Below are 14,597 nucleotides of genomic sequence, written 5' to 3'. Positions count from 1 at the left end.
TTTGTTCAGCAACACTCCCTAGGACCTTACCATTAAGTGTATAAGTCCTGCTAAGATTTGCTTTTCCAAAATGCAGCACCTCACATTTATCTGAATTAAACTCCATCTGCCACTTCTCAGCCCATTGGCCCATCTGGTCCAGATCCTGTTGTATCTGAGGTAACCTTCTTCGCTGTCCATTACACCTCCAATTTTGGTGTCATCTGCAAACTTACTAATTGTACCTCTTAAACTCGCATTCAAATCATTTATGTAAATTATAAAAAGTAGAGGACCCAGCACCGTTCGTTGTGGCACTCCACTGGTCACAGGCCTCCAGTTTGAAAAACAACCCTCCACCACCACCGTCTGTCTTCTACCTTTGAGCCAGTTCTGTATCAAAATGGCTACATCTCCCTTTATTCCATGAGATCTAACCTTGCTAATCAGTCTCCCATGGGGAACCTTGTCGAACGCCTTACTGAAGTCCATATACTGCTCTGCCCTCATCAATCTTCTTTGTTACTTCTTCAAAAAACTCAATCAAAATTTGTTTCTGTTCTTCCTTACATATTTTGTCTAAGTCGTTCTATCTTTTCCAGGTTGCGCCGAATTTAAAAAGTCCTCTTTCTTAGATGGATCACTGTCTGAATCCAAGTGGTTAATGTAAATGAGAAATGCATTCTAACACTGATCCTCAAATTCTTAATCAGCATATGTACATATTAATATACTCCAACAAGTACCTCCTGCTTCCACGTTTGGAGAATGAGGGCAAGTATGTTCCATTTATTCATACATGGGATTTGGGCATCAGTAGCAAAACCAACATTAGAATGTCACTATTGCCCTAAGATGATGGTGATGGTGAGCTGTCTTCTTGATCCACTGCAGATACAACCTCGGTGCTCTTGGGAAGGGAATTCTATGATTTTGATCTGGCAATAGTGAAGGAACACAATCTATTCACAAGTCAGAATGTTGGATGGCTTGGAGGGGAACTTGCAGGCTCTGGTTTTCCCATGTGGCAGCAAACTTCCCTCTTCTAAAAGGCCGCAGTTTGTAAAATTCTATTGAAGGAGTCTTGAAAAGTGTACCACTTGTGGAGAGTGTCATCTCATCTACCACTTTTAAAAAACAGCAATCAAATGGGCTTCTTCTATGGTGTTAGGCTTTAAGTATTACTGGAGCTGGAGTACTCATGTCGGCAGCTGAATATTATTTGACACTTAGCCATCCATACCTTAATATTGTCAGGGTATTGGTGAATGTGGACACAGACTGCTTCAGTAACTGAGGATTCAAGAATGGTATTGAATATTATGCAATCAGAGAACAGCCTCACTTCTTGCTTTAACATGGAAAGAATGTCATTAATGAAACAGCCAGAGATGGTTAAGTCCAGGACATAACCACGAAAGGTCCTGCAATGTCCTGTAGCTGAGATGATTTGGGTGGTACGTTGGTTAGCACTGCTGCCTCGCAGCGCTAGAGACCCAGGTTCAATTCCCGCCTCAGGCGACTCTCTGTGTGGAGAGTCTGCGTGGGTTTCCTCCCACAATTCAAAAATGTGCAGGTTAGGTGAATTGGCCATGCTAAATTGCCTGTAGTGTTAGGTGAAGGGTAAATGTAAGGGAATGGGTCTGGGTGGGTTGCGCTTCGGCAGGTCGGTGTGGACTTGTTGGGCTTAAGGGCCTGTTTCCACACTGTAAGTAATCTAATGATTGGTCCCTAACAGGCACAATTATTTTCATTTGCTTAGTATGACACCAACCAGTGGAGTGTTTCCTTCTTCATCCATTCCCCACCAATCAATTCCTATGGACTTCAATTTTGCTGTGTGTGCTTGATACCACATTCCACAAAACACTGCCTTGATTTCAAGGTTAGTTAGTCTTGCCGCTCAAGCTCAATGTTTTTGTATATTTAGACAATATCAGAATGAGAGTTGAGCTGGTTTTTGCTAAGCAGCACAATGTAAACAATGCCTTCAACCACATTGCCTTTAAGTAAAAGTAGATCAATTGGGTAGTAGTTAGCCAAATTGAATTTGTCCTACTTTCTATGGACAGGACATACCTGGGAAATTTTCTCTTTTTGGATATTACATTGCAGCTGTACTGGTTGGGGGTTGGTTAGCTTAGTTGGCTGGACAGCATGCTTGCAATACAAAGTGATGCCAGCAGCGTGGGTTAAATTCCCATAAGTGTCTGAAGTTGCCATGAATGTCTATTCTTCTCAATCTCAACGTTTGCCTGAGGTGTTATGACCCTCAGTTTAAACAACTCTCTGAAATAAGCGCACAGTCGGCTAGAACTTACCTTAAAACGGAAATAGTTTAGTGAGGTATGGTGCATGAATGATTCTGGGAATTTCTGGAATTCAGACGACAGATAATACACCTTGTGATCCCCCTCTCTGTACTGCCCTGAAATCAGCTTAGATTTTGTGCCCAAGTTCTGGAGTGCATCTCTAAAATCCACCAGTATTTGACTCAGCAGTGAGTATGTATCAATTGAGTTACACTAGATACCTAGGTGAGACATTTGCATCTTTCTCCATACTAAATAAGGTCCCTGGATGTTTTGCTGTTGACAAAGGGAATCTGTTGAAGAAGCATGCACAATGTCATTCTATATACAGTAAGAAAACAAGTTTTAAAATGTTTGAATGTAGTAAATTTCCTTTTTGTAAAATACATTTCTGTTCATTGTTATTCTTTTTTTCCCTGGTGTATGACACTGAGCAGTGCTTCAGACACAGCTGTAATACTCATTGTTTTTGGTAAATCATGTCGTCAAGCAGCAGTTAAGTTATGCCATCTGGAACCAAGCCAACACTGCAATATGTACATGGAGAAACAGACATTTCGAGCAATATAGGCTGTATCAGTATTAAACCGGAGAGAATAGTATTCTTCAAATTATTCAGAGTTCTGGCAATGCTCATCTCCTTGGGCAGGTGCTATCAATATAACTTTTTAACTCACTGAATCAAATACTATTATAATAATAACACTGCTCTAATGTCAGGAATGTTTTTTTTTGCTGAGCTATTAATCTGAATCTAAAAAAATGAAAATACATTTTAAATAAAACTCTTGGAAAACCAGTCTTGCTACAATGCTTCTTTTCCAGTTTTTACTTTGAATTTGACCTTATATTTCAGTCTCATCTTCTCTGTGTTTATTTCACTCTAAAATTACATTTGGAACTCGACTTTTATAATTCTACCTCATTCCACATTCAATTATCTGGGCGGAACAAAGAGAATGGCTTGGTGAGAAGCTATCAAAGGGTTTACTTAGCTGATTAGGAATCTGAAAGAACAAAGACCAGAGTTAATCAGATCAATCCATGGCCCGATTTTTTCATCGTCAACATCTGACACCGGTGACCAAGTAAACACAACCCAAAAGAGTACAAACATCTTCAAAATAAAAAGTGATTAGTGAGAGAAAGAAATTGTGTTGAGGATATAACAATTTGTACTTTTTAAAAAAATGAACTGATCTGTTTGGCTAGTTTTTTTTTAAAAAGTGCTCTATTTGGAGGTACAAACTTGACCCATCTCATCTCTCGATGTCCAAGAGCAGCAGGTTGCACTCTGCAATACTTATTATATGGACAAAAGCATTAGGATAACCCAAGAATTATTCCTAGGGAAATCATTACAATTTTTTTTCCCAACATACAGTAAGGGTGACTTTCATGTCCCATGGATAAATACCCAGGAGGTATTTATACCGAGTCGCATCAATTCTGGATTCACCCTCATTTTGGACAGAAGCAGATGCATTCTGATTAGTTAGAAAGGCAGACCATAATGTAATAACCAGTCTTCCAGCTTAGGCAGCTTCCTTCACGATTCCTTTGACTTTCAACTGTTCAGAGACAGATGATTTTATTTATCTGCCCACATTGTAAAGGATTTTTTTTATTTCCATAACACCCTGCAATGCATGTCTTTGAAAAGGTCAAGTAAAATAAAAAGCCTGAGAATTCATATGATTAGCTCCTAGTGATGACAATTTATATTATACACAACATCTTCAGACTGAAAATGGTTTTTGTGTATCTTGGCTTCTATTGCTGGCATCAATAGCAATAAGAAATAACTACATATTCACAACTTGCTCCATACAAACAAGAAATTACTTAAACATAAAAAAAATTCTGGAAAGTCTCAGCAGGTCTGGCAGCAGTTGTGGAGAGAAAGCAGAGTTAATATTGTGGGTCCAGTGACCTAAAGGTTTTCTGCAGAAGGGTCACTGGACCCTCAACATGAGCTCTGATTTCTCTCCACAGATGATGCCAGACCTGCTTAGACTTTACAGCAATTTCTGTTTTTGTTTCTGATTTCCAGCATCCATGATTCTTTCATTTTATTTTTAAGAAATTACTTAAGGCCAGTGACCCCAAGCCTTCCTGGCTGGGAAAATGCACTGTGAAATAATGTATCAGTTGCTGGCCTATAAATGAAAGCTGAACAATTAAGCAGGTAATTTCCATCCAGAAAATAAATCCTGAGCAAACTTTGAGCAATTTAACATCAACTGAATTCACTGACTTCCTGACGAGCAATTCATTGAATTAGTGTATGAAAATAGATGACCTGCCAACAAAACTTTTTAAATTTTTATTTATTCATTTTTGGGCATTACTGGATGGCCAGTGTTTTTGCCCATCCCTAGTTGCCCTTGAGAATGTGGAGGTGAGCTGCCTTCTTAAAACACTGCAGTCCACCTGTGAGTTGACTCACAATGCCATCAGGGAAGGAATTCTAGGATGTTGACCCAACAGCAGTGAAGGAACGGCAATATATTTCCAAGTCAAGATGGTGAGGGGCTTGGAGGGAAATTTGAAGATGGTGGCGTTCATCCATAAAAGTTAGTCAGCAATTCTCCAGATATTCTAATTCCCATAGTTACAACCATAGCCTTATGTTTTTTAATTCTGTTTTTGGATGTAACATTGCTAGGTTCCAGAATCCATCCATAAAAGATGATTAACACACAGCTAACTAACCATTTCAGATGAGATGTCTTCACATGACACACTTCTGCTGATGACTGAAAGAGGCCAATCCTTGAGAGGCAGATTCTGCCTATGAAACCTGTAAGTGCCATTGTTGCTTGTTTTTGACATTGGTGCACACCTACCAACAGAAGGTGTTGCTAGTTTCTGCCATCGTCGGTTAGTGACTGCCAGATGTAATGATCAATACTTCAGGCCTTAATGTCACACATGCATGCATCCTTAATGGGAATAATTGGGCATCCTGTTAGCTGTGTGGCTTCATCTACCTACATGTACAGAAAGTTTTTGGTAAGCAGTCTTTAATCCTGTGGATGTGTCTAGGCCACGAAAGCACCTCTGTTCAATGAGTATGAACCCTGTCTTTCAGATAGCGCCCATCTTTGTTATTTTGTCTTGTCGTGATATACTCAATACTGTAACACAAAACACTAGCCAGACAAACATTTATCACACATTCCTAGTTGCTGTGAGGTGTTCGTGGATTTTCTCCAATGACTTGCTAGGCGATTATACGGATAGCATTCCTTCTAATTCTTTTTAATCAGCTGCACCAGTAATTCAGGCCCATGCATGGCAGCAACTTCTGGAATTGGAAGTCAATGCCATGATCAATGTCGATTCCATGCATTGAACATTGCAGCTATCACACAAGTGCAGCATAGAGAGAATTATGGTTGAGAGCTCTGTTCATGTAAGACTCCAGTCACATTTAAAAGCACAAGAAATGGGATAAGGAGCAGGATATTTGTCCCCTCAGGCTTACTCTTCCATTTGGTAGGATCAAGGCTAATTGCCCCAGGCCTCAATAGCTCCTTCATGCCAGCTTCTCAGAGCCCTCAAGCTTAATATTTCCAAACATCTATCCCCTTTTTAAATATTTTCAGTAATCTAGCCACCACACTTCTCTGCAATAGAGACTTCCAGACATTCACTATTCTCCTATGCATCTCAACTCTGAATGAACGTTCCCTTATTCTGTAACAATGTCCCAGATTTCAAGATGCTGCCACTAGTGAAAGCATCGTTTTAATATCTACCTTGCCAAGCCCCTTTAGGTCAATTCTCCCCTCAGGAAATAGCCCAGTGAATCTCTTTTGAATTGCCTCCAATGTCAGTACATCCTTGCTTACATATGTGGAACCTTCCTGATGAAGGCCTTATGCCCAAAACGTCGATTCTCCTGCTCCTCTGATGCTGCCTGACCTGCTGTGCTTTTCCAGCAACACACTCTCCACATAACATACGTGGACCAAAACTGTACACAGCACTCCATGTGTAGGCTCATCAACATCCTATATACTTGTAACAAGCTTTCGCTATTTTCAAAGTAGCAATAAAAGCCTAAATTCCATTTAGCTTCTAAGTTATCTGCTAAATCTGCACACTAATTTTTTGTGTTACCTGCACAAAACCATTACATTTTTTTCAGTCTCTTCATTTAATAATAATTTGCCTTTTGATTCTTTCTATCAAAGTGCATACCTTTCCATTTTCCTACATTAAACTCCATTTGCCAAGTTTTTTTATCCATTCACACAACCTCTCTCTATCCCTTTGTTATGGACTAGGCCAGATCACTCAAAACATTCTTAAGCGGGCAGCCCAGACCATAACTTTGTAACTTGTTTCGGTAAGTGTACAGTGACAATTACCTGGAGTAAGTTAGCTAGATTGACTACCAGGTTTTAAAACAGACAAAAATTTATTCACAATATTTATTACCCAATGAAACACAAAGAACAGAATAAAGAACCTCTACAGAACTCAGTCTAATCAAGCTAGACTTAATTATGCTGTTCCGAATATACATAACAGTCCCAATAAGCAAATCCCCTGAAACACAGTAAAAATGAAACAAAGGCTTATAGTTTGAAGTTAGAAGGGCAGAAGAAGAGACAGTTTAGCAGCCTTTCTTCACAAAGTCCACTGCTGAACTGACTCTAACTTAACTTCAGTTTCAAGAACAGGTCACTCCCCTTTCATTATAAAGCTCACTTCTAAAACATGACCACTTTGGCCTGAAGACTCATCTGCTTACAATATTATCAACCGGCATCTCAAAATCCTTTATCATCTCTGTACCAAACTAGCCATCTCGGAGGTCAGTCTGTTTACGATCCCTCTTTAAAAAAAAAATCCAAGGACACTGTATCCTTGAGAAAAGGAACAGCTTTTAGGGAAAAAAAAACAGCTTTGTGACACCTCCCGCCTTATAAAAAATGAACCATCAATATCAAAAGATGGCTTCATTTTTAAAACCCTTCAAATACAAGCTGGTTAGTCGTCTAAAGCACACGAATACACGATACTAATTATACACATGCAAACATGCACAACCACATGCCATGGCATACCCACCACTGAAAACCTCCTTCAAGCCTCGATAATGCATCGGCAAAAATATTTTCGTAACCTTTCACATGCACAATTGTCAAATTGAACGGCTGCAATAACAAGCTCAATCTAAACTGTCTGGCATTTTTGTCCTTGAACTTTTCCACAAATGTCAATGGATTATGATTAGTGTATACGATTGTCTCAGATGTGTTGCTGATAATATAAACACTGAAATGTTGTAATGTCAACACCAAGCTCAAAGTCTCTTTTTCTACCGTTGAATATTTTGTTGATGAACATTCAACTTCCTGGAAAAATACCCGATGGGTCTTGCTATTCCCTCATCATACAGGAGGACCGCACTGACCCCCACATCACTGGCCTTGATAGCCACCTTGAAAGGCTTCGTGTAAACAGGTGTGACTAACACTGGGGCAGTGGTTAACACAGTTTTTAGGCTGTCAAATACTTTTTGACAGTCTGCTGTCCACTGAAACCTCTTGCCCTTTTTTAACAATTCAGTTAATGGAGCAGCCATACTGCTAAAATTCGGCACAAATTTCCAATAAAATCTACTCAATCCCAGGAACCGTAGTACTGCTCTTTTTGTTGATGGTGTGGGAAATTTCCCAATTACTTTTGCTTTTGCATCTCATAGGGCCATTTGTCCGTGTCCAACAACATGGCCCAGGAAGGTGACTTTGGCTTTGGCAAATTCACTTTTAGCTAGGTTCACCACCAAGCCTGCCTTCCGAAGTCAATCGAACATGTCTAATAGATGCTGTAAATGTTCCTTCCATGAGTGACTAAAAATCACCAGGTAATCAATGTAAACGACACTGTTGGGTAATCCGACAATGACCTTATTAGTTAGTCTCTGAAATGTGGCTGGAGCGTTTTTCATACCAAATGTCATGATTTTGACTGATATAATCCATTTGGTGTTACGAAAGCCGAAATTGCCTTTGCTCTCTCTGACAGAGATACCTGCCAGTAGCCTCTGAGCACGACCACCTTAGAAATGTAAGTTGCTTGTCCCACCTTTTCAACATACGGAATTGGATATGCATCAGTCTTTTTAACGGCACTGACTGTGCAATAGTCTACACATAATAATTGGGTATCATCTGGCTTTGGAACCATAACTATGGGTGAGCTCCAGTCACTGTAACTCACTTTGATTATGCCATCTTGGAGCATGCGTTCTATCTCCTTCTGAACCTGTGCCAACCTTAGAGGGTTAGGCCTATAAGGATGTTGCTTAATCGGAACAGGATTTCCTGTATACATCATGCACAATTAGGTTGGTACTTCCCAGTTTATTTCCGCAGATCTCCCCATGTTATAGAAATAACTCTTTCAGGTCATTTTGATTTTCTCGTGAAAGGTAACTCAATAATTTATCCCAATTTTTGACAACTTCCTCATTGTCCAATTTGATTTGAGGAATGTCCAATTCAGAATCCTCTGAACTTGTTCTTCCCTCTGTGCTGTAATCATTAACACCTTCTCCTTTTGCTTTCCTTCCCTATCAAAATACCTTTTGAGCATATTCACATGGAACACTCAGATTTCTTCCTGTTTTGAATCCCTATCGAGTGGTTCAGCTCACTCAATTTCCTCTTGATTTGGTCCTCTTACTTAATGCCCAAAAATTAATTCAAATCAACTGAAATTGGTTGATTTATTTGATGCATCTGATCGCAAAAAGTACAGATGGAATTCCCTTATCCCAATCACCTGGATAATCCTGATCATAAGTCCTCTTTAGTGTTTTATGCCTTCTCTCTCATGCTTCCTGTGATTCTGGATGGTGTGCAGTAGATTTGAATTGCTTTTTTCCCAAGTTATCCATAATCTCCTTGAATAGTTTAGATACGAAGTTTGATCCTTAATCTGGCTGGATCTCTATTTCTAGTAAAAAAAAAACTTTCAGTAATTCTTCTTTAAACTTTTTAGCTGTGATATTGTGTAATGGGATTGCCCCTGGAAATCTAGTCGATACATCCATTATTGTTAATAAATACTCATTGCCGCCTTTTTTTGAGGTAGGGGACCAATGCAATTAATCAAGACTCTTGTGAAAGGTTTCTCAAATGCTGTAATAGGTATTAAAGGTGCAGGTTTTATTACTGCTTGTGGTTTTCCGATTAGCTGAAATGTGTGATACATCTGGCAAAATTCAACTATATCTTTTGTGTAGTCCAGGCCAGTAAAAATGTCTTTATATTTTAGCCTGTGTTTTCTTCACCCCTAAATGTCCTCCAAGTGGTAGCTCATGCTCCACTCGCAGCACCTCCTTTCTATACCCTACTGGCAAAACAAGTTGATGAACTTCTGCCCATTTCTCATCTGCTTGAATGTCTGATGGTCTCCATTTTCTCATTAAGACATCATTTGTTAAGTAACAACACACAGGGATGCATTCACTCTCCTTCTCTGATTGTGCCTTTTGAAATAACTGTTTTAAGTTCTCATCTTTCTGCTGTAACTCAATAAGCCTGGCAGAGCTAAAGATACTTGCACGTTTACCTATTTGCTCCTGCTCTGTCCCACTCATCCGATAAAAAAAGTCTCTGATAAAGCTATTTCAGCTTCCTTATCTATGCCTTTTGATCTCTCCTGCTTCAGCTTGTACCTCTGTGATCTTGTGACCACACAATCAGTGAAGATCCCTGCATAAACTCCCAGCATTTATTGAGTTGCTCGAGTCTCCACTGGCTTTTCAACTAGGGTAGGCAGCACACCTACCAGTGAATCAGCTATATCATTTGCAAGGACAAATTGTATTCCAGGAGCTGAGAGTTTGTCCGGTACTCCTACCACAAATTCTCCACTCTTCTCTGGACACTCTAGCCTCACTTTATATAACTGAGCACTTTTGTCTCACCATGAATTCCTGTTACCAGTACCTTTTTCGCAATAGTCCCTCAGGAGTACATATCTCCTCATCCTTCAGCATCACAGGCTGAGAGGATCCTGTGTCCCTTAATATTCTAACCTCTTTATCTGCTACTCCTGGCCTATGTGAATAAACTTTACTCTTGCATGTATATTTTTTAAGCAGATCTGGCATTTGCTCCTTAACCAACCTCTGATCATCTTGTACACTCTGAGGCAGTGGTCTAACCTCCCTTGTGCTTTTTGTTACTAGTCCAACAAAACTCCCAGGCATTGTGCGGTTTTCCTACATCTGGCTTTCTCCTAGCCCACCAACACTGTGATTTTGTGTGGCCCATTTTATTACAATGAAAATACCGGAGCTTTTTAACTTCTTAGTTTCCCTCAAGGGTTTCCTTTTCACCCTGTGGTAAATTCTCCTTATGATCGTCAGTGAAATTTAGCTTTCCCTTTCCACTTGAGAATTTCTCTTTGCCCCAGTTTCTATCCCTCATGGACTGAAATTGATTCTAGAAGCCAAACAGTGTTTTATAGACCAGCTCAGAATCATCAGCCACTTCAGCTGCTAACCTTGCTGTTTTAACTCGCTGCTCTTCCACGTGAGTTTGCACTATTTCCTCGCTAAGGTTACCTGCAGCCTTTATCTCCTGCCTTTTAAGCTGACTTCCCTTTTTAAGTGTCAGTTTTTGAAGTTCAAAAGCTCTTTCTTTTTCTTTCCTAGGTCTCTGTTTCTCTCTCTTCCGCTTTAAATTGTAACTCAAACTGTTCAACTCCACTGCCCTTTCCTTATCTCTTGTCTCTAACTCAAGCTACTTCATAAACAATTAAATTCTTGCCATGTCTATAGATTATGATGGTTTCTCCAGCAATTGAAATGGTGAGCTACTGCTGTAATTATCTCTCATTTCATCACAGAAGCAGGCAGTTCCAATTCCAGCTTCTCTGCTAATTCCTGCAGCTTGGTCTTATTCACTTTTTGCAAAACTTCCAAAGTCACCGCATCCACATCCAGAAAACTTTTGCCTGAAAGAGCCATTATCCCAAGCTTTGTCTACCCAACCAAACCAACACCAGAAATAAAGACACTAACACCTACCACTCGCTGTTTAAAATCACGCAAAGAGCCCCCAATCTGTTATGGACTAAGCAAGACCACTCAAAACATTCTTAAGCAGGCAACCCAGACCATAACTTTGCAATTTGTTTCGGTAAATGTACAGTAAAAATTATCTGGATTAAGTTAGCTAGGTTGACTACCAAGTTTAAAACAGACAAAAAATTTATTCAAAAAAAATTACACAATGAAACACAAAGAACAGAATAAAGAACCCCTACAGAACTCAGTCTATCAAAACTAGACTTAAGTATGCTGTTCCGAATATATGCAACAGTCCAACAAGCAAATCCCCTTTAAAACACAGTACAAAAAAGGGTCACATGCTTACAGATTGAAGTTAGAAGAGCAGGAGGAGAGACAGTTTCCACACTGCCAACCAGTTCTGGACTGAACTAAACTGCTCAGCTAGCTAGAGAGCTGACCACTCCCCTTTATATAGGTCACTTCTAAAACATGGTCGAGGGTGCAGTGCTGGAAAAGTACAGCAGGTCATGCAGCATTCGAAGAGCAGGAGAATCGACATTTCGGGCATAAGCCCTTTATCAGGAAGGGCTTCCCATTCCTGATTAAGGGCTTATGCCCAAACGTCGATTCTCCTGCTTCTTGGAACCTGCCCAACCTGCTGTACTTTTCCAGCACCACACTCTCAACTCTGATCTCCAGCATCTGCAGCCTCACATTCTCTATTTCTAAAACATGACCACTTTAGCCTGAAGTCTCATCTCATTACAAAAAGGTCTCTCAATACCCTTTAATCTCTGTACTAAACCAGACTAATCGGAGCCCGGCCTGGTTTATTACCCCTCTGAAAAAAATCAAGGACAGAGTATCCTTGAACGAAGGATTAGCTTTTAGAAAAAAGGACTAGCTTTGTGACACAAGCAAAACCCCATGAAACTGAAATGATATAACTAAAATTGCCTGCAGCAAAATTAATCTTTTTTAACAACACAGCCTGAAACTAAGCAGGTGTGAAGAACTTATTTTAAACTAACACCGATATAACAGGTCTCACATATCGGACAGGAAAGACATGCCTTCAATTTTCCAGCTTGGAATAGTAACCGTAAACACTGGAATACACAAGTGATCTGTACTTCAAGGAACTGTTCTGGCAGAGCACTGGAGATGCATTTGTAACAGCAGAACTGGAAGAAGCTCTCTCTTTGATTTTTCTTCGAAAGCACAAAGCAACCACTGACAACAAATTAGAGAAACATCTGAACATTGACGATTCAAAGATATCTGCAACATTCTCAGACTCTGCTGTTCTAGGATACAGCTAACTAACCTGGTCTCAGGTTACCTCTTACACTGCAGTATACCCAAAGGACTTTAAGCTGCATATCTTTTTATCTTTTCTTTTGTATTGGACACTACCCCTTTTTTAATGTCACACTTTTGTTTGTGCAAATGCACACTCAATATCTTTGTTTTCATTTTTCTTGGGAGATCAAAATTTATAAAACTACTCTTTCACTCAAGAAAACCTTGCAAATTGGCTCCTTAATATTTCTGGTAAGTTAGTTAGCTACATTTTATTTGCAGAAACGTATTACTGCATGGGGAAAATAATTAAATTTTTGCAGCCAAATGATTGTAAAGAGGGGAACCGATACCAGTTTCCTCAACTGGATGTGGTAATCCATAGAATTCATATCTACTCCAACATGAATCTACGCCAGTTTAACAGTAGGAAAGACTGTGAAGAGAAACAACATGACTAATGTTTTTCAGTTTTGTGTACTTCGCACATTCCCTTGCAGAGTCTGCAATCATGTAACACCAAACAACATTTGATATTAATTCAAGTATTTTCTTACCTAAAAGGGCATCATCCAATTGAGCAAGCAATTGACCACTTACAGCATTTTCTGAAAACAGAACATTAAAACGGTTGAAAGTTTCACAATCCAAACATTTAACAAAGGAACACAGTACTACGTTTTTAAATACAAGCATATTTTTTCCTAATTATTTTATTTTGAAATCGCGCTTTTCAGGCTACTAGCTACAAGATGTGACAGACCCTGCAACCAATAGGAAAGGAAATCAAGTAAGTAACAACCATTTTCACCAAGTAGTATGGGCCAGAGGCACAGTGAAGCATCTGTCCTCCGCTCGTCTTTGAATGTAAATCACTACATCTCAGCCCTCCTCACAGACATCACTATTTAAGGACTCCTACTCCAATTTTTTTTAAACTATTCATAGGATGTGAGTTTTGCTGGCCAGACTAATATTTATTCCCATTTGTGAACTGGCCTCAAGAAGGTTGAGGTGAGCTGCCTCTGAACTGTTGCAGCACACCCAGAAAGTAGTTCCTGAATTTTGACCCAGGAACAGCAAAGTAACAGTGATGTAGTTCCAAGGTGGATTGGAGGTGAGCTTGCAGATGGTGGTCTTGCTATGCACCTAACACCCTTGTCCTTTTGGGTGGTAGAGGTCACAGATTTGGAAGGTACTGTCAAAGCAACCATGACTTGTTGCAGTGTATCTTGCAGATGGTATATATTGCTGCTACTGTATATCAGTGCTGAAGGAAATGATTGCTGAAGCTGGTTGATTAGGTGTAAATTAAGCTGGCAGCATTGATCTGGATGGCGTTGAGCAATTTGACTGATATTAGACCCGCACTCATGTAGGCAAGTTGATTATATTGCAGCACACTCCCGATTGATGCCTACAAATGGTGGACAAGCTTTGATGAGACAGGAGGTGAGGTACTCAATGAAGAGTTTCCAGTCTCTGGCCCGCTCTTGGAGCCACAGTATTTATATGGCTAGTCTAATTAAGTTTCTGGTCAATAATAATATTCATACTGAAATTCAGTGACACTAATGCCAATGAACATTTTGGAAAGATGGTGACACTTCTCTTGTTTGAAAATGTAACTTCCTGGTACTTAGGTAGCATTCATATTACTTGCACTTATCAACCGAAGACTAATATTGTCCCGGTCTTATGGCATTTGGACACAGCAGCATCAATATCTGAGGAATTGCAAAGGTAACAAACATTGTGCGATTATCAGTTACCATCCTTACATATGACATTATTATTAAAGAATGCTCATTCACTGAAGCAGCTGATGATTAGATCGAGAATACTACCACCTTAAGGAACTCTTGCAGAGATATCCTGGGCTGAAATGACTGACCTCGAACAACCACAACCACCTTCCTTTATACTACGCATACTCCAAACAGCAGAGAATGTTCCTC

General features: G+C 39.7%; 1 protein-coding gene across 1 annotated transcript in view; it reads right to left on the bottom strand.

Annotated features, from left to right (window-relative positions):
- amot (angiomotin) overlaps positions 1 to 14,597 on the bottom strand; it is a 129,033-nt gene that overhangs the window by 78,160 nt on the left and 36,276 nt on the right. The window contains exon 3 of the mRNA XM_043704943.1: positions 13,197 to 13,247. Within this exon, the coding sequence (XP_043560878.1) occupies positions 13,197 to 13,247 (51 nt within the window). The remainder of the gene's footprint in view (positions 1 to 13,196; positions 13,248 to 14,597) is intronic.

This window comes from Chiloscyllium plagiosum, chromosome 15, assembly GCF_004010195.1.
Source record: "Chiloscyllium plagiosum isolate BGI_BamShark_2017 chromosome 15, ASM401019v2, whole genome shotgun sequence".
Lineage (NCBI taxonomy): Eukaryota > Metazoa > Chordata > Chondrichthyes > Orectolobiformes > Hemiscylliidae > Chiloscyllium > Chiloscyllium plagiosum.
Note: the sequence above shows the minus strand (reverse complement) of the source record. Positions and strands in the feature narration are given on the sequence as shown.